A 21616-nucleotide genomic window follows, 5' to 3' on the forward strand; every position below is an offset into this window, starting at 1 on the left:
GGCATGTGTGCAAGAATGAGCTTGCTTGTGTTAATGAATGGTGTGTGTGGCTCTTTTTCTGATGAAGGCTGTGTCCAAAAGCTTACGTGTAAGTACCTTTCAATTGTGCCTGTCTGCAACTTAAAGTGTCATCTTTACAGTAAGCAGCGCCACCTATCTTTTCCTACATTGTTCACTTTTAATTTACACTGGCATTTTAATAGCTAATCTTTTCATCTTTTAGGTGCTTTGTGATGTCATTTCTTTTTCAATGTTCCCCATAGTCTTAGTGTGTGATTATCTAATTTTAGTTATAGTAATCAGTCTGCCAGTACTGATTTCCCTAGAGTTCACTAATCTTGCAAATGGATGCTGGGTCTTTGAGATTGTCAGAGGAGCCGATGATTCCTATTTAAAAATCACCCTTAACTCACGGAGTGAATCTTTGATAGTGAGTCTTGGAACCAGATTGATTACATTTACAGATGAGTTGTGGGAGGAAGAGGCAGCTGACTGTTAATATCTCTATTCAGGTAGCTACATAAAGAGGTAGAACATCACAAGAAAATGCACATATATGGCGCAACAGAAGTTTCGGAGGATGGGCTCATTGGTATCCTTCTGACAGACTTAATATACAGTTCCATGTATGGACTCTTCGGACTCAACATAAAGGCAGGGAGAACTAATGGCTCTTGATTTGTATTTCTCTGTAGCTGTTTACTATTTTGGTGTGTGTATTCCAGTGGTGTTGTTGGCAGTAAAACTAATACTGTACAGATATCAGTTGTTTGGTTTGGTTTTGGTTTTGTTTTGTTTTAGGGCACAAAAAACAACTCAGGTCATATGCGCCCAAGTCAAAACTATAGAACTCGAAGACAAAGACGAGTTAAGAAACGACTATACGTCAGTCCCAATTGACATAATGGAAGACACTAAAAACAGGCATGTGAAAAAAGGGCTAAAAAAGATACCATACAGAAACGGAGGTCCAAGGCTAAAAATTAAATGGCCTTTGCCATACTGCTTTGGTGGATAAAAAGTAAAACACAGTCGACTGCCTGCGCATCATTTGCTAAAACGGCCGATAAGTCAGACAGCAAACACAAGTGGGAACGTGAACGGTTAAAAAACGTGCATTCCATCAGGAAGTGGCAGATAGTTAAAATTTGGGCACGATTTGTACAAAGTGGTGGGGTAGCACCACTTATCAAATGACGATGGCTAAAAAGGCAGTGCCTAGTTAAAATGACCTCTTCCCGGCGGGAGGACAAAGAGGAGGGCGTCCAAGCCACTGGATGAGGCTTAATAATTCTGAGTTTATTCCCATGAAGGGAGGACCAATGGCGATGCCAAAGGGACATCACCTCCTGACAGATGGCAACATAGAGATCACTGGAGGGAATATAGGAACTAGTGGGCTGAGGTACGAGGACTGCAGCCTTGGCAGCATCACAGCCTTGTTTCTTAGCAGACCGAGATGACCAGGAACCCACAGAAACATCACACTGGCTCCACCAAGAGCAAGCAAGTGACAGTTTTCCAGGACATGCTGCACTAAGGGATGGGCAGTGTACAGCGCACATAGACTTAGGATGCTGAGTGAGTCTGAGCAGAGGAAACAATGAAAAGGCTGTGTTCCCAGATGTATTCCGTGACCTGATACAGGGCAACGAGCTCAGCTTTAAATACTGAGCAGTGTGCTGGAAGCCGATATCGAAAGACACGGGTGCCAACGACAAAGGCACACTCAACCCCACAGGCAGTCCGAGAGCCATCAGTGTATACAGAGGTGCTATTGCGAAGTTCCATGCGAAGATCATCAAACTGAAGCCAATAGACCGAAGCTGGAGTAGTGTCCTTAGGAAGTGAATGAAGGCCAATGTTAACATGGGCTGCTTCACGAAGCCAAGGTGGTGAAGGGTTCACACCCACTGGGAAAGGTGCAGGTAGTGTGAAGTTAAGCCGCCGTAATAAGGGCCAAAAGTGGACTCCAGGAGGTAACAGAGAAGAGGGACGCGCCCCATATTGGCAATCAAAGGAATCATCAAAGAAAGAGGCATAGGATGGGTGGCCACACATGGCAGACAAACAGCATGCATACCTGCTAAGGAGGAAGTCACGGCAGTAGGACAGTGGTAGTTCAGCAGCTTCAGCATACAGACTCTCAACCGGGCTAATATAAGAGGCACCCGTGGCCAAACGCATGCCACGATGGAGGATAGTGTAGAGACGGTGTAAGAGGGATGGACATGCAGATGCATAAACAAAGCACTCATAGTCGAGTTTCAAACGGACTACGGACCGGTACAATTGCAGGAGGATGGTTCGTTTGGCACCCCAGGAAGTACCACTGAGGACACGTAGGACACTCTGAGGAACCATGTACAGTGGGCTGCCAGGTAAGACACACAGGAGGACCAAGTGAGTTTCCTATCGAGCAGAGAAGGGAAGGGTATCACTCAAGCCTCCTCCGGTCGTTTCTGATGGAGGAAGGCAGGGTGACAGTGGGAAGAGCTCGAAACTTCAAAAAATGGTGGCCCGAAGTGTTGGAGATAGCAATAGAGTTCCCAATGACATCGTCTGCTGCTGTCAGGCCGGAAATTGGGGAATGGATCTTGGTCCCAGAGAGCCGATGGAAGTTGGCTCACATGACAGAGGAAGGGGTAGAATTGTTCAAAGAACTAGCGAATGAAATCCAGCTAGCTCTTCTGCTACCCCGAAGAATGTGATGACAATTTGCACTCATCTGTTTATAATGAATTCAGTTTGCCATCTTAGGATAGTGGTTAAAAACACGGAGAGCACTTTGCCGTGCACGATTTGCATCAAGGCATGCTTTAGTCCACCAAGGGACTGGGACATGACATGGTAAAGAGGAAGTACGAGGAATAGAATGTTATGCAGCAGTAAGGATAATGTTTGTGAAATATTCCACCTGGTCATCACAACTGGGGAAATCTAGTTCTTCGAAGGTTGCCAGTGGGGTAGGAGTCAGCAAACGGGTAGCACATGGGAAATGGTCACTCGAGTAGGTGTCAGAAAGAATGGACCACTCAAGATGATGGGCATGCTGGGCAGTGTAGAAGGACAGGTTCAAGATGATGGGCATGCTGGGCAGTGTAGAAGGACAGGTCCAAATGGGAATAGGTGTGTGAGGAGTCCGAAAGGAAAGTGAGTGCTCCAGTGTTAAGGCAGAAGAGGTTAAGTTGGTTAGAAAGGTCAGCCAAGAGGGCACCTCTCTGGCAGGTCCTGGGAGAACCCCAAAGGGGATGATGCGCATTAAAATCGCCGAGTAGCAAAAATGGGGGAGGTACCTGGCCAATAAGCTGAAGGATGTCTGCCCTGATAACATTGAATGACAGAGATACGTAAATGGTACAGAGGGAAAAAGTCAGGTGGGGAAGGAAAAGGCGAACTGCAATAGCTTGAAGATGGGTAGTCAGGGAGATGGGCTGACTACAAACGTCATCCCATATGAGCAGCATGATGCCCCCATGAGATGGAATGTTGACCTCAGAGGGAAGGTCAAAACGAATCGGTAAGAAATTGGAAAGCTCAAAGCGGTCATGAGGGCGCAATTTTGTTTCCTGAAGGCAGAGTACAAGGAGACACTGTGATGCTAAAAGCAGCCATAAATCCTCTTTGTGGGACTAAAGGCCACGAACATTCCATTGAAGGAGAGTCACAATGAGGAAGAGATGTAGGGGTGTCACCTCGGCAGCTGCCGAGTGACAGCTGGTGCACAGTTGCTACTACAGGTCACAGAAGCAGGAGGTTCCTGTGCCATGGGGTTCACAGAAGCCGAGTGACAGCCAGTGCAGAGTCGCTACTACAGGGCACAGAAGCAAAAGGATCATGCTCCATGGGGTCCACAGAAGCATCCGCTTGCTTGTATGGTCGGTCTGTGGAGTCGAACACTAAAACACGGTTGGTGGGCTAAGGTATCACATGGCGACACCATCGAAGAGGATCTTCAAGTTGGTGAAAGAGAAGACACTTTGCCTTTGGTGGACTTCTTCGAGCCTTTCTGCTTAGAGGAAGATTCGGGTGTTGTTTGGCTGGAGGGACGGAGGAAGACTTCACAGGAGTACTCCTTCTGTCCTTTTTGGCCAACGGGTTGTGAAGCCGGTAGCTTTGCTCCTCGAAGTGAGAGTTTGATGGCTTGTTGCGGTCACGTCTGCGTGGCTATGTCCTTCATGGATCGAGGGGTAACAAGAACCGAATTATAGGTGCCAGACAGGAGAACACAGGGTTTGCGACTGGCCAGTAACTTGTGAGTGACTGGATATGGCAATTTTTTCTTTACCCAGATCACTTGGACAGCCTGCTCATCAAAATACATGGGACAATCCTGGGGAAAAGAGGTGGATAATTGCCCTCATGTGCATCCCTACCACAGGTTAAACATTTGGCTGGGTGTTGACAAAACATTCTAGTGTGGTTGAAATGATGACATTGGTAGCAGTCCATCGGGTTTAGAATGTACGGCTGGACTGTGATAATTTCATAACCTGCTTTGATCTTGGACAGAAGCACCAATCCATCAAAGGTGAGAAAAAGAGTGCGAGTGGGCACTAAGGAGGACTCTACCTTTTTCATTACACGATGGATGGCAATGACACCCTGATCAGAGAGGTAAGATTGGATTTCGGCCTCAGTTAGACCGTCAAGCAGCCTGGTGTAAATTACACCACGGGAAGAATTCAAAGTTATATAGGCCTCGACACAAACAGAGTAGCCATGGAGAAGGGAGGCAGCAAGCAGTTGTTGCACTTGAGAATCAGAAGTAGTCTCCAAAAGCAAAGTGCTATGGGGTAAATGAGAGCAGGATTTTACAGGGCTGGCAACTGCATCAACACCTTTCTGAATAATTAATGGATTTATCATGGTGAAGGACTGGCCGTCTTCAGTATGTAAGACCACAAGGAATCATGGTGCAGCGGGAAGGGTCTTTGGATTATTAGCCTCATAACGTTTACGTTTCGTAGATGTTGATTGGGAAGATTACTGACTCATTGTGAGAAAATCCCCCACGATTGTCAGTGTCTTCGATGGTGCGCTACTTCCAACTGAGGGCCCCCTTCACAAGGGAGCACACCCACCTTAGGTCATGTTCACACCTCCCAAATACCTAACAGGGGGACCAATTGGCAATTTGGGAAGGTTGCAGCTCAGGCAATCACCCCTCCCTGGGCCTGTCCTGTACCAGGGGGTACGTGTGAATCCTGCCTGTCGACCCGGGACTGGGAATTATGCATTACCTGTTACGTATCAGATCTGTGGGCCGGCCTTCAGGAGCGCACAGGGAGGAAGAAGAAAAAGAGGAACCTCAAGTGCCAAAGCGGAGGAACAAGAGGAGAAGGGAGTGAGTTGGGGTTGGGTTGTTTGGGGGAAGAGACCAGACAGCAAGGACGTCGACCGTGCCCTTTCAAAGAAAAGAAGAAGAAAAAGAGGAACCTCAAGCGCCAAAGCGGAGGAACAAGAGGAGAAGGGAGTGAGTTGGGGTTGGGTTGTTTGGGGGAAGAGACCACACGGCAAGGTCATCAGTCTCATCGGATTAGGGAAGGACGTCGGCCGTGCCCTTTCAAAGGAACCATCCCGGCATTTGCCTGGAGCGATTTAGGGAAATCACGGAAAACCTAAATCAGGATGGCCGGACGCGGGATTGAACCGTCGTCCTCCCGAATGCGAGTCCAGTGTGCTAGCCACTGCGCCACCTCGCTCGGTGAAAAGGGAGTAAAAAACAAAGGTGAGACTGTTCTTATGTCAATGACAGACAATGCAGAAAATTCCCAATAACATCCCAGACATGTTCCCCAAGGGAGGGGAAAAAGAACAGCAGGAGGATAGACATGCAGCACAGAAAGGAAGAAATACGGAAAAGGCTGGGGCCCCATGGTAGCCATGCATGAATCCGCCAAAGAGTGGCGAGCCCCCTGGGGGGAAATCAGTTGTGAGCATCATTTTCTGTTAGCTGGTAATGCAGTCTTGTTAGGATGATATCAGTATGATGGATACCATTCTGATAACCAACAGATTGCACTGACATCTGCTGTAACATAGTGACTCTGTGTAACTAGACAGTGTATTGATTTGGGCATGTTGACTCAACACCAACGTCAACAGTCTGTGCTTTGCCACTTGAAACTGGAACAATGATATGCTCTTCTCTGCACTATCCCACTCAATTATAGTATGGAATACTAGGGACAACAGCTGGTGTTACCTTTCAAACATTCTTACTCAATCACAGTGGTGCTTAAAAACTCTACAAGGTGTACAAACAACAATGGTAGTACCACATTATTCTGATGCAAGACGTGGCAACAGAACAAAATTTTATTTGCAGAGTGTATAACCATATGTCTAACAAATACCTATACAAGGATGGATAACTGATCACTGCTCACAAAATAAACAAGCAGTTGAGCTGCAAACAGGTTGATAGGGGAGATTGATTACCTGTTGAGTTTCCAGGCAGAGTCTGGTAAAAACCAGTTTCTCTCCAAACCACGCACACACCCACAGTTCTGAGGAGTTTTCCCAGTTCTGAACGTAGGTACGTTTGAATATTTTATTTCGGTTGTTCCACTGTGATACATGTACCTTTGTGAACCTATCAATTCCGAGAACACATGCTGTTACAGCGTGATTACCTGTAAATACCACATTAATGTAATAAATGCTCAAAATGATGTCCATCAACATCAATGCATTTGCAATACATGTAACGACATTCATCTCAACAGCGAGAAGTCGCCTTCCATAATGTTCGCACATGCATTGACAATGCGCTGACGCGTGTTGTCAGGCATTGTCGGTGGATCATGATAGCAAATATCCTTCAACTTTCCACACAGAAAGAAATCCGGGGACGTCAGATCCGGTGAACGTGCGGGCCATGGTATGGTGCTTCGATGACCAATCCACCTGTCATGAAATATGCTATTCAATACCACTTCAACCTCATGCGAGCTATGTGCTGGACATCCATCATGTTGAAAGTACATCGCCATTCTGTCATGTAGTGAAACATCTTGTAGTAACATTGGTAGGACATTATGTAGGAAATCAGCATGCATTGCACCATTTAGATTGCCATCGATAAAATGGGGGCCAATTATCCTTCCTCCCATAATGCCGCACCATACATTAACCCGCCAAGGTCACTGATGGTCCACTTGTCACAGCCCACTGTGGATTTTCTGTTGCTCAATAGTGCATATTGTGCTGGTTTACATTACCGTTGTTGGTGAATGACGCTTTGTCGCTAAATAGAACACGTGCAAAAAATCTATCATCGTCTCCGTAATTTCTCTTGTGCCCGTGGCAGAACTGTACACGACGTTCAAAGTCGTCACTATGCAATTCCTGGTGCATAGAAATATGGTACGGGTGCAATCGATGTTGATGTAGCATTCTCAACACCGACGTTTTTGAGATTCCCGATTCTCGCGCAATTTGTCTGCTACTGATGCACAGATTAGCCGCGACAGCAGCTAAGACACCTACTTGGGCATCACATTTGTTGCAGGTCGTGGTTAACGTTTCACATGTGGCTGAACACTTCCTGTTTCCTTAAATAACGTAACTATCCAGCGAACAGTCCGGACACTTGCATGATGTCGTCCAGGATACCAAGCAGCATACATAGCACACGCCTGTTGGGCATTTTGATCACATAGCCATACATCAACACGATATCGACCTTTTCGGCAATTGGTAAACAGTCCATTTTAACACGGGTAATGTATCACGAAGCAAATACCTTCCGCACTGACAGAATGTTACGTGATACCACGTACTTATATGTTTGTGACTATTACAGCGCCATCTATCACAAAGCGAAAAACGAGGTCCAACTAAAACGTTCATATTTCTTTACGTACTACACGAATATGTAATAAGAAATGGGGGTTCCCATTTAAAAAAACGCAGTTGATATCCGTTTGACCTATGGTAACGCCATCTAGCGGGCCAACCATAGCGCCATCTGGTTTCCCCCTTCAAGCTAGACGAGTTTCGTTCTCTGTAGTTTTTTCATTTGATGCTTATTTCGCGAGAAATTTGGCGTGGTCGCTATCAATGGATCACCCTGTAGATATCAAAGCACTGATACAATCTGGGTATTGCGTGATGAAGCTGGTTCTTGGGGATTACCAGATGGTGGTGGGAACTGAGAAAGATGCAATCAGAGAGGCTGGTGGCAAAGAAGTGTTTCCATTGTAGGGATTGAGAGAAAGGGAGTAGGTATTTCACAAATCCAACATGGTTAAATCTGGGTGTAGAGCTGAAGGGGAAGTCACTGGATAGAACTGAAATTTCTGTGGGGCTGAGGATTTTGGTGGAAAGGTTAACAAAAGTGATCCAGGATTGTTTTGGCTCTGGATTGAGTGGAATGTTGCTACGGAGTTTTGGAGGATGTGGCAAGTTGGAAAGGTCAGCTAGGCAGGGTCTGGGTGCTACGAGGGATTGATGAGGAGGAACACTGTAGTAGGATAAGGGTTGGGTAGAATGTCAGCAGGTTGGATTATTTAATGGGGATGGTGTCTGGAACACTCCTTCAGGAGCCGGAAAATAAGACCCTGACCAAATCATCCTACCTGCAGACAAAGGTACCACTAATGTTGTTATGAAGTGCAGTGACTGCCACATCTTATTGTGATTCTTCCACCTATAAATTCTGCCAGAGTGCTCCCATCTCAGAAGTGTCCAACATTACCTCCAATCCATGCTTAAAGCCATATGCCCTTCCCAGAACCTAATCCTTGAATCCATTCCTCCTCACCCCTATGACACCCTGTACACACATTCAACATGCTTCCAAAAATCCACAAATGCAACAATCCTGGATACCCCATTGTAGAACAAATGCAACAATCCTGGAAACCCCGCTGTAGCTGGTTACTGAGCCCCAACTGAAAAAATTTCGGGCCTCATTTACTAACACCTCCAACTAATTGCCCAAAATCTAGCCTCCCATGGCAAAGATACCAACCACTTCCTTCACTGACTCTCCACCATCCCTATCCCTATCCCTTTACCTTCTGCATCCTTACTAATCACTGTTGACATCATTTCCCTATAAACTAACATCCCTCCTGTCTATGGTCTCGCTGTTACATCTTCCAGTGTCCTTCAGACTCTAAACCAACTGCATCATTTGTAATACATCTTACTAACTTTATGCTGACACACAACTACTTCTCCTTTGAAGGGAATGTATACAAATAAAACTGAGGCACATCCCCATGCCACTCCCAATTCCAGCCCCTTGCCACAGGGCTCAAATCCCTGTGAAAGATACAGGTGCAGACTTTCTCTTTCCACCCAACAAGCACTTCCTATTCTAGCCCTGTCACAGGCTTACCCAACTCCATCACGGGCTGGATCACTGTGAAAGCAGCTATGTAATATACCAGCTCTGCTGCAATCATTGGTCAGCTTTTTATATTGGTATGACTACCAATGAGTTGTGCACCTGGATGAATAGCCACTTCCAAACTATGGCACAACTTGCAACTGAACATAACATGTTTGATATGCTTCACAACACAGGCCATCTGTATCCTCACCCACCAGCTTTTCTGAACTGCAGAAATGAGACTTACTCTTAGAAAACATACTCCACTCCAGAGATTATCCTGACCTCCACCTATGGTAACCTACAGCTTTCATACACTCCGCCTACGTCTCTCTCCTGCCTTCCCTACCTTCATTCTCTCACCAACTCCATTGTGCGCTGCTCTCTGCCAACACACCTACTAATCTTTTCCTCTTCTCTCCTCCTCTCCCTTTCTGTTCCTCCCTCCCCCACTGCACCTGTCAGCTTTGTCCTGCCGCCATCTAGTCCCTCCATGCTGTGCCACACAGCATTCTTCTTCCACCCTACCCCCCGCCCCCCTCCAAATGTAACATGCTATCTCTTCTCCCCCCCCCCCCCACCCCTTCTCCTCAGGGCACTGCTTTTGTTCGGTGCAACAGTTGCATTCTTGCCGGAGACAGCAGTCAGTCACGTGTGTATGTGTGTGTGTGTGTGCGCGCGCGCGCATGTTTGTCTTCTGAAGAAGGCTTCAGCTGAAAACTCATTTGCAAGTATTTTTGTTGTGCCTGTTTGCAACTCAACGTGTAACCTTTAAAGTGTATTTATACATCCATGCACCTTGCGGGTAGTCACTGTGCAACTGTGCTTATCCCTCACGCAAGTAGAGGCATAGGTGTAGGTGCAAGCCTCTTCCTGAACATGTGCATGTGAGTGATTCCTTTCACACCTATGTTCACAGTGGGCACCTCTTCTTCCGTATGAGGCAAGCTACAGCTGTGTGGCAACTGGCTGCAAGGCGCACAAGTGTAAACACACCTTTACAGTGAGTAGTGATCTATCCTTTTCCTACTGTTGTTAACATTAAATCATGTGATATATCTGCCCCAATCTTACTGTCATGGAAGCATGGTACAAAGTTGATGTGTAGTGGGTGGACTGAGTGAGGAAGATGTTCATACATAACTTTCAAAAGCTGTAACCTCCACCACACTTAGTCACATGCTGATGCTAGTAACTTATGTAATCATACATCTTCTGAACTAGTGATTATAATAATGATTTTTTTAAATAATTTGGTATCAAGTCTGAAACACTGCAGAACCAGTTGTTTTGCCCCTGAAAATTTCATTTCACACTTCTGGGAATAATTACCCTCAGGTCGAGAACAACTGATGTACTGTATTATGCTGTAGCAGGTGTGCTGTAACTCTTGTCTATATGACTCAACACATAGGAGGACCTTTTTAGCCTCTGGAGTAACTCAGAAGCAGAAGCGACCATTATCTCTATCCCCTTCATACTGCACGGTTATTGTGAACAACCAACAGTGTTTTCATATTTCCATGACAATGATGCAGTACTCTAGACACCTTCAACAGGATTCTAGTCTGGAGAGAGTACTGGCCACGTTATTCCTACACATTGTGGTGTAATGTCAGCCAACTAATTTCTACACGAAAAAGATTAACATCTACAAAAATTATATAATGGTCATAGTGTCAGCATATCACAACAAAAGGTCAATGGAAAGCTCTTTCCCATACCTTTGATCTGTCAATGATTTGTTTGGGGTGACATGGAGCTGTAAGCCAGTATTGGAATATTTTAAAGACTAACTTGTGATTATTACTAGTGTCTCTTGTCACTCCACATTTTTATATCACTAATCTAATATTCTCCACCACCACTTGCTGTCATGTTTCACTAATTATTTTACTTTCTCTTTTACACAAAACAGCAATGCCTCAAAACAACATTACTTACTTTTGAATACAAGGTGGTTTCTCTTCTTTATAATCTATTATTGACATAACACATAAGATACCTACAAAATCTGAAAGGAAATATCAGTTTTAAATAAACAACATGTAAAACTGTACCAGCTTTTGTAAGTGGGCTGCATTAATCGTTACTGTTTCCATATGGTAACGCAGCAAAGCCTGGTCTCTTTCCAGCAAATAATCTATCTGTGGGAGACGAGGGCATGGTGGCGTTGCGAACTGCACTGGATAGCACCATACCTTTCGCAAATTTGCTACCTGCACCGGAGCAATTACCTCTGGAAAAAAAGAAAACATTTTTTGTAAGTTTTACTAAGAGAAAAAAATGTAATGATATAAGCTGTACAGGAGATCAGATTCAGAGATGAATGTTGTTTTGAATCAGAAGGCTTTAGAATATTCAAAGGAAAACCTGGCAAAAGAGTCACAAAAAATATACCACATCTAGGCACTTGCTTTATTGTCAACCAGAAAATGATCGATTCAGTCTTGGATTTCTCTTCAAGTTGTGGAAGAATGTCAACACTGTCTTTCAAATCTATGGATAAAGCTTTTACGATAGTAAATTTCCATGCTCCCACAAATGAATCAAACAAAACAGAATCAGAATCAGTCGATAAAATTTGGGAAAAACTTTAAGAAACAATTGACAAAGTTCCAAAACACCATTCCATAATTTTGATGAGCGATTTTAATGCACAAATTGGTAGAGAAAAAATGTATAAGCAAATTGTTGGTGACTATCCTGCACATAAAAGAATCAATAAAAATGGTGAGCGACTAATTGATATTTGTAAGAACTGTGATCTTTTAAAATCCACAGCCTTCAAGCGTCTACCTCAAAAAGCCAGAACTTGGAAACACCCTAACACAATGTTTGGAGAATTCCAGCTGGACCATGTAGCTATTTCTAAAAAATCCACCAGGGAAATTTTAAGTGTTAAAGTTTTGAGGAATGCCAACATTCATTCTGCTCATTACTTGTCTCTGGTAAAAATGAATATCATCCCAGACAGCCGAAAGAACCTTTCCAACATTTCAAGAAAAACAGACCTCCAAAATTTGATATAAGTAAACTGAGAGATGTCAATAACGAATTTACAGAAACTCTACACAGAAAACCAAATAAAACAGACTGGAACAGAATTAAGGAAGCCATGGTACAATCAGCCACTGAAACTATACTGACCAATGAAAAATATAAACACCCATGGTTGAACGAAGACTTTAACGAAGCAACTGAAAAGCAAAGACAGTCTTGGATAAAATGGAATAGCAAGAAAACCTCCAAAAATCACGAAAACTTCTTGAAGGTTAGGAAAGATACATCAAAAGTATTGAGAACAACTAAGAGATTCTTCAACAAAAACCAAATCGATGAAATAGAAGCAAATTTTAGAAGACATCACACTCGGGAATTTTATAAAGCCTTTCAATCACAACTATTGAAGTTTAAACCTCCTACATTACATATAAGAGGACTCGATGGAAAACTAAATTTGAATGACAAATCATGTGCTGCAGCTTTTGGAAATTACTTTTCATCCCTACTGAATGCTGAAAATCCAAATGAAAAGCTTGATTTCTATCCTACTGTTCCTCCTGCAGATAGTCCCTGTGGTGTCACCGCCAGACACCACACTTGCTAGGTGGTAGCTTAAATCGGCCGCGGTCCATTAGTACATGTCGGACCCGCGTGTCGCCACTGTCAGGATCGCAGACCGAGCGCCACCACAAGGCAGGTCTCGAGAGACGTACTAGCACTCGTCCCAGTTGTACGGCGACGTTGCTAGCGACTACACTGACGAATCCTTTCTCTCATTTGCCGAGAGACAGTTAGAATAGCCTTCAGCTAAGTCCATGGCTACGACCTAGCAAGGCGCCATTAACCATTTGTAACGTTGCATGTACCTCAAGATAGAGTCTCACTTGTATCATCCAGAATGCTGTATACCAAAGGACAATATAAAAGTTAAGTGTTCTAGTAGCTACGTTCTTTTCTTTATCACATTCATTACGAATCCTGTTCCAGACTTAACGCCAGACGGCGTGAGTTGACGCGTGCCCTTTCGGCTACTTCACTGTGGACTGGCTGCCTTAACAGTCCACTACATTGGCGACGAGTCTACAAAAGGAACTTTCGCGGTTCACGGCGTTGGCTCGCCTCATCCCCAGGTGTTACCGACGCTGCCTTCCCTATTGCCTCATGGCGAAATGCCGGCGCCGGCGCCGCCCGCAGTGGACGCTTCGCTGCAGCCGCCCAGTGCCTCCCTGGGTCACGCGCCGCCGATCACTTCCCGTGACCAGCTGTCCTCCGCCATGGAACTCTTGCCCGCTCCGGACCAGATGTCGTCGCGCGTCGGATACCCCGATGCAATGGAGGTCGACCCTTCGGCCCCTCCTGTTTCATTACGGGCGCATACACCGCATGTTGACGTGCACCCTGGACTAGGTTTTCAGGCGTTTCCTAGCTCCCCTCGGACCGAATGGCAGGGTGCGGGTGGCACGGCCTCGCCTGTTGTGAGGCTCCCCGCCCCATCGCATACGTCAACATGGGGTCCTCCCCACGGCGGGCGGAAGCCTTATCACACGACCGTTCGCCGATTTGCGGGGGAGGAATGTGGTGTCACCGCCAGACACCACACTTGCTAGGTGGTAGCTTAAATCGGCCGCGGTCCATTAGTACATGTCGGACCCACGTGTCGCCACTGTCAGGATCGCAGACCGAGCGCCACCACAAGGCAGGTCTCGAGAGACGTACTAGCACTCGCCCCAGTTGTACGACGACGTTGCTAGCGACTACACTGACGAAGCCTTTCTCTCATTTGCCGAGAGACAGTTAGAATAGCCTTCAGCTAAGTCCATGGCTACGACCTAGCAAGGCGCCATTAACCATTTGTAACGTTGCATGTACCTCAAGATAGAGTCTCACTTGTATCATCCAGAATGCTGTATACCAAAGGACAATATAAAAGTTAAGTGTTCTAGTAGCTACGTTCTTTTCTTTATCACATTCATTACGAATCCTGTTCCAGACTTAACGCCAGACGGCGTGAGTTGACGCGTGCCCTTTCGGCTACTTCACTGTGGACTGGCTGCCTTAACAGTCCACTAAAGTCCCCCTCTCGCATTAGATGAAATCATGAAAACTATACAAGGCTTGAAAAATAACAAATATGGAGGTGAGGATCGCACCTTGGCTGAAATGTGGAAATACGCAGTCATGATACACTAAATCATTTCCATGACATCATAATGAAGATTTGGGAAACTGAAACTTTACCTCCAGAGTGGGCAGTAGCAATTATTCACCCACTACATAAAAAAGGCGATAAGAGTGATCTGAATAATTACCGAGGAATCTCTTTGCTACCAACGACGTACAAGATCTTTTCCAGACTGTTGTTAAACAGAGCTGAATCAGTCTTAGATCAACAACTGGGCAAATATCAAGCTGGTTTTAGGACATCAAGATCCTGTGCAGAGCAGATCCATAACCTGAAATCTGTTATATCATACGCTAAATCAAGATCAATAATGTTTGTTGTGACCTTTGTCGGCTTTCAAAAAGCGTATGACTCAATTGATTGAGAAACAATAAAGAACACCCTTGCTGCCAAATTTGGTCTATATAGGAAAACAATCAATCTGATAAGTGCCACTTTAAATAACAGTGTCAAAGGTCAGGTTCAGAGGTGAACTATCAGAACCATTTGAAATCTGTATAAGAGCGAGACAAGGTGACCCGCTCTCTCCATTGCTTTTCAACTGTGTCCTGGAAAAGATAGTCAGAGAGTGGAAAACAACTGTACCGCCAGGTTATGGGATTCAAATTGGACACAAAAGAAATGGCCTCAGTGGAAACTGGCTTTTGCTGAAGATCTGGTACTCATTGCAAATAATATTGACGAAGCTAAGGTTCAAGTGTCCAGCCTACAATCAATTGCTGCTAAGACTGGCCTAAAAGTAGCCTTTGTTGTTGTTGTGGTCTTCAGTCCTGAGACTGGTTTGATTCAGCTCTCCATGCTACTCTATCCTGTGCAAGCTGCTTCATCTCCCAGTACGTACTGCAGCCTACATCCTTCTGAATCTGTTTAGTGTATTCATTTCTTGGTCTCCCTCTACGATTTTTACCCTCCGCACTGCCCTCCAATACTAAATTGGTGATCCCTTGTTGCCTCAGAATGTGTCCTACCAACCAATCCCTTCTTCTAGTCAAGTTGTGCCACAAACTCCTCTTCTCTCCAATCCTATTCAATACCTCCTCATTAGTTATGTGATATATCCATCTAATCTTCAGCATTCTTCTGTAACACCACATTTCAAAAGCTTCTATTCTCTTCTTGTCCAAACTGTTAATTGTTCATGTTTCACTTCCATACATGGCCACACTCCATACAAATACTTTCAGAAACGACTTCCTGACACTTAAATCTATACTCGATGTTAACAAATTTCTCTTCTTCAGAAACGCTTTCCTTGCCATTGCCAGTCCACATTTTATATCCTCTCTGCTTCGACCATCCTCAGTTATTTTGCTCCCCAAATAGCAAAACTCCTTTACTACTTTAAGTGTCTCATTTCCTAATCTAATTTGCTCAGCATCACCCAACTTAATTCGACTACATTCCATTATCCTTGTTTTGCTTTTGTTGATGTTCATCTTATATCCTTCCTTCAAGACGCTGTCCATTCCGTTCAACTGCTCTTCCAAGTCCTTAACAAAACTGAATTCATCACAAACATCAAACATGCTCCTCCTCATATTGAAATACAAGAAAAAATCAAGCAGGTGAAGAAATTTGAATATCTTGGAGAAATAATTACACATGACAGTTCATAAAATGCACTTGTAGAAAGTAGGTGTTCTTAACTAGAAGGTGCCTTCCATCTGTGCAAAGACTTATACAAAAGCAAAAGCCTGTCTTTAAATCTAAAACTTTGTAATTATAATACCATAATTAGACCATCAGCTTTGTATCCATCAGAGTGTGTAAACATGATGAAGAAAGGACCACAACAAAAACTTGAAATAAAAGACCAGAAAATTTTGACAAAAATCCTTGGCCCTATAAAAAAAAAAAAAAAAAAAAAAACGGAGAATTCCAATGAAGACACAACTGTGAATTATTCGAACATACAGAAGACGTTGTTGCCAGCATGAGGAAGCAGAAAAATGGTGTTTTTTGGTCATCTGGAAAGAATGAACCCGCAAAGACTTACTCATCGCATACATTCATCAATTTCAAAAACAAAATCATATTCAAAATGGGCAAGCCAAGTTAAAAAGGATTTACAGGGAAGCTGAAATTTCATTCTATGACACTCAGGATCAAGAAGTTTTCAGAGAAAAAGTCAAAATTACTAAAAACCTTATTTTGCTTACGGCGCCAGTTCCACGTCCTGCCTGCAAATGGTCAAAACAGAGAAAAGCATTTATTACGATTTCACCAAAGTTGTTAAGAAAAGGCCAACACATTCTGGGATGCATTTTAAAATAATCTAGAGAGATCCAACCACATGATGAGCTGACAGTGGTTTTCAACTAGGTAACCCTTGAGACCCAGCCCAGAGCATGCTTAAAGTACAAGAACAGCCTGTAAGAATATCCAGTCATGCCACGCTAACTAAGGAGCCGAGATTATGTAGATGCATCTCCTCCACATTAGTAGCATCCTAACCCTCTTGGTAGCAGCACAGAGACTGAGCATCTCAGCTTGTGTCCTGAACTTGCATTGGTTACCACAGTTCTAAGACCGACAACAGGAGGCAGAGGACATATACGATTGTGCCTGTTTAAAGAAAGGCCAGACATAAGGATTGCACGAAGAGAGCAACAAGTCAACTTGCTGTAATACTGGATCATTTGAACAATGCCATCCAGCTTTGCAGAGTACCCAAGTACATTTTAAAATGAAACTTTTGCTGTATATATGTAAGGAGGAACATTTTATAATCACAACGGAAGATCAAAATTTTATGCACTATGACTTAAGTGAATGGTTTCACACCTGCCTATAAATGTACATAAGTGTATGCATTGTGCAAAATCTTAATTTTGCAAATTTAGAATAACTTACTTGTAGCTGTGGTATATGACACCTTGATTGAATGTGTGAAGTTGTTAGATATATGTGATGTAGAGTGAGAGAAATCTATCAGTTTCAGGAATGTGGTGGCCAGCTTGGACAGGCAGACTTGGCTTGCAGACACATGGTCCAGAAAACACAACAGTTGATTCTTCTGAAGTTACATATGCTACAGAGGATAAGAATAAACTCATTAAGATAAGTCTTGTCCATTGATGAACTTGTTAAATGTACAGTGAAAGCAGTGGCATACCAACATCTGAAAAAATAGCAAAGGTATACTGCAGAAGAGAAGGGATGTGTAAAGGCTCAACAACTGTGTTTAGTGTGTCACTGTGATTTTGCAAGAAATGGCCAGTGAGTCTGCCACAGAAAGTACAAGACTAGCATTAGAGTAATGACCCAAGTTTAAAAAAATTTTTTTGAGCGTCACATTCTTACAACAAAGACACAGTAATGATATATGCCTTGTTGGCAATTGACAACATTTTCCAACAGTTACATTCACAGGCAAAAAATTCACCTTATTTCTGATGTTTCCCCTCATCAATTTCATCAATTCGGAAATCATTGCCAACTGTTTGAGTTCACAAAGTCATTTATGGCAATGGAGTGTACATGGTACTGATCATAAGATGGGGTCTTGTAATGGTGTAGGAGGCAGGAGGCCTGCTCAAGCACCACATTGCAAAACATATTGTTTCCAGCCCAAGCACAGCTGCAATTCAGAATGCAGATGACTTTATAAGAGTGGTGAAGTCATAAACATAAACAGCCTTCATTCTGTTGCCCAAAGAGGAAGCTAACAAATTCCACCCGTACAAGAATGGTCCAACCAGGGTACTCTGGTGAAAGAAATCCAGGAGACATGTATGGACTTAAGTTACGGGTAAATTTACACTGCACAACCTTAAGGAGTAAGAAAGAAGAAATTTCATATGTCCAAACAATATCTCAGAAACAGCAGGAGAATATTCAAATTCACAACCTACAAAAGAGGTGTTTGTGGACTGGGTGTATATTGTGACTGGTAGATTGCAGAAGTTATAGTTGTGAGTTAAATGAAATTATCATGAAGTTTGTGCTACAACATGTACAGGCTGCAGGATATAGTTTTCCAGTTGCGAGGCAGCAACACTACCACCAGTGCTCACTTTCAGTTTACCATGTTTTGAAGACTGTAGGTACACTAGTTCCCATTGGTTCTCCAGGAAGGCATCATCAATGTCAAAGGAGGATTCTGACTCAGCTGAACATTTATTTAAATAATTTAATTGCAAATTTTGGTTCTGAGTAAAGTGCACAAATGGCCAACTGTTTGTAAGTATACCTCTTGAAATATGGATATGTGTTTTGAAGCTTTTAATATTCAAGAATTGAAATGCTTTGTCAAATCAGACTAGATTTTCATTTCATGACACTGAAATCTGAGAATATGGCAATGACAACTAGTTCAATGCATGGCATTGTCAAACTGGAAAGCATAAGTACTTCTGTGCAGAAAATGTAGTACTGTATGATAATAAATAAATAAATATATACATAAATAAAAATGAAAAACACTGGGATTAACATTTTTGGATAAATAATACTTCGAAATTCTACGAGAGACACATATTTTCAAACTGAGGATATAAACTGGGTGGTTATAATTAAACTTTCCCTATTCAACAAGTTATAACATAGAAACTAATTACCGTACACACATCGAACTTGGTAGCATTAATGTTCAGAGTATGGGGATGCATGATTTCCACACGTCACAGCGTTCCAACTGTTGTGATCAGTCACCCTGATTCATAATCTCACTCACCTGACCAGCGCAGTGCACTTGTTGATGTGTCGACATAAGGTTGGTCAAAAGGAGCAGGGCATTACTGGCGAAACTCTATTATCAAAATAATTGTAATGCCGCAGCTGCACTTCAAGAATATAGCTGGCTGAAAGGATTATGGAAGGGTCTTCTTTCTCCACCTGCTGTGTGGAGCATGATGAAGTAGTTCGAATCAACTGGAGAACTGGGCGTCGCTCTGAGAAGAGGCTGATGACTGGTTGCACCACAGGTGGCTCAAGAAATCACTGTTGCTATGGCAGACAACACTATGTGCAGTTCCCGATCGTCATGCAGTGCATGTGCTGTGTCACAACAGTTGAACATCCCTTGGTCCACTGTATGGAAGGTGCTCCGAACCCTTCTCAAATGGTATCTGTGCAAGATCCATATCGTACAGCAGCTAGCGCCACAGGACCACTCTAAAGACAGATGAAGCTCATTTTCCTCTGAAGTGTGAGGTGAACACACAGAATTGCTGACAAGGGAACCTCCCCATCGCACCCCCCTCAGATTTAGTTATAAGTTGGCACAGTGGATAGGCCTTGAAAAACTGAACACAGATCAGTCGAGAAAACAAGAAGAAGTTGTGTGGAACTATGAAAAAAAATTAGTAATATGAATATAATAGAAGGAAACATTCCACATGGGAAAAAATATATCTAAAAACAAAGATGATGTGACTTACCAAACGAAAGCGCTGGCACGTCGATAGACACACAAACATACACACAAAATTCAAGCTTTCGCAACAAACTGTTGCCTCATCAGGAAAGAGGGAAGGAGAGGGAAAGACGAAAGGATGTGGGTTTTAAGGGAGAGGGTAAGGAGTCATTCCAATCCCGGGAGCGGAAAGACTTAACCTTAGGGGGAAAAAAGGACGGGTATACACTCACGCAACACACACATATCCATCCACACATATACAGACACAAGCAGACATATTTGAAGACAAAGATATATTTGAAGACAAAGAGTTTGGGCAGAGATGTCAGTCGAGGCGGAAGTGCAGAGGCAAAGATGTCGTTGAATGACAGGTGTGGTATGAGTGGCGGCAACTTGAAATTAGTGGAGATTGAGGCCTGGTGGATAACGGGAAGAGAGGATATATTGAAGAGCAAGTTCCCATCTCCGGAGTTCGGATAGGTTGGTGTTAGTGGGAAGTATCCAGATAACCCGGACGGTGTAACACTGTGCCAAGATGTGCTGGCCGTGCACCAAGGCATGTTTAGCCACAGGGTGATCCTCATTACCAACAAACACTGTCTGCCTGTGTCCATTCATGCGAATGGACAGTTTGTTGCTGGTCATTCCCACATAGAATGCGTCACAGTGTAGGCAGGTCAGTTGGTAGATCACGTGGGTGCTTTCACACGTGGCTCTGCCTTTAATCGTGTACACCTTCCGGGTTACAGGACTGGAGTAGGTGGTGGTGGGAGGGTGCATGGGACAGGTTTTACACCGGGGGCAGTTACAAGGGTAGGAGCCAGAGGGTAGGGAAGGTGGTTTGGGGATTTCATAGGGATGAACTAAGAGGTTATGAAGGTTAGGTGGATGGCGGAAAGACACTCTTGGTGGAGTGGGGAGGATTTCATGAAGGATGGATCTCATTTCAGGGCACGATTTGAGGAAGTCGTATCCCTGCTGGAGAGCCACATTCAGAGTCTGATCCAGTCCCCGAAAGTATCCTGTCACAAGTGGGGCACTTTTGTGGTTCTTCTGTGGGAGGTTCTGGGTTTGAGAGGATGAGGAAGTGGCTCTGGTTATTTGCTTCTGTACCAGGTCGGGAGGGTAGTTGCGGGATGCGAAAGCTGTTGTCAGGTTGTTGGTGTAATGCTTCAGGGATTCCGGACTGGAGCAGATTCGTTTGCCACGAAGACCTAGGCTGTAGGGAAGGGACCGTTTGATGTGGAATGGGTGGCAGCTGTCGTAATGGAGGTACTGTTGCTTGTTGGTGGGTTTGATGTGGATGGACGTGTGAAGCTGGCCATTGGACAGGTGGAGGTCAACATCAAGGAAAGTGGCATGGGATTTGGAGTAGCGAGGCCCTGGACGTGCGGGATATTTGTGTATAAGGAAGTGGCATCAATGGTTACAAGGATGGTTTCTGGGGGTAACGGATTGGGTAAGGATTCCAGGCGTTCGAGAAAGTGGTTGGTGTCTTTGATGAAGGATGGGAGACTGCATGTAATGGGTTGAAGGTGTTGATCTACGTAGGCAGAACGTATCTCTGGAGCACTTCCTTTCACGCCGATCACCTGCCACACTACCTAAAACCTCTTTCCTCATTACCTTAGCCAGCTTCATCCTGACCCACAACTTCTTCACTTTTGAAGACCAGACATGCCAACAATTAAAGGGAACAGCCATGGGTACCAGGATGGCCCCT

General features: G+C 44.1%; 1 protein-coding gene across 1 annotated transcript in view; it reads right to left on the reverse strand.

The window, feature by feature from the left end:
- LOC126237181 (mRNA (2'-O-methyladenosine-N(6)-)-methyltransferase) overlaps positions 1-21616 on the reverse strand; it is a 165578-nt gene that overhangs the window by 38030 nt on the left and 105932 nt on the right. Inside the window, exon 9 of the mRNA XM_049947057.1 lies at positions 11407-11585. Within this exon, the coding sequence (XP_049803014.1) occupies positions 11407-11585 (179 nt within the window). The remainder of the gene's footprint in view (positions 1-11406; positions 11586-21616) is intronic.

Source organism: Schistocerca nitens, chromosome 2 (assembly GCF_023898315.1).
Source record: "Schistocerca nitens isolate TAMUIC-IGC-003100 chromosome 2, iqSchNite1.1, whole genome shotgun sequence".
NCBI lineage: Eukaryota > Metazoa > Arthropoda > Insecta > Orthoptera > Acrididae > Schistocerca > Schistocerca nitens.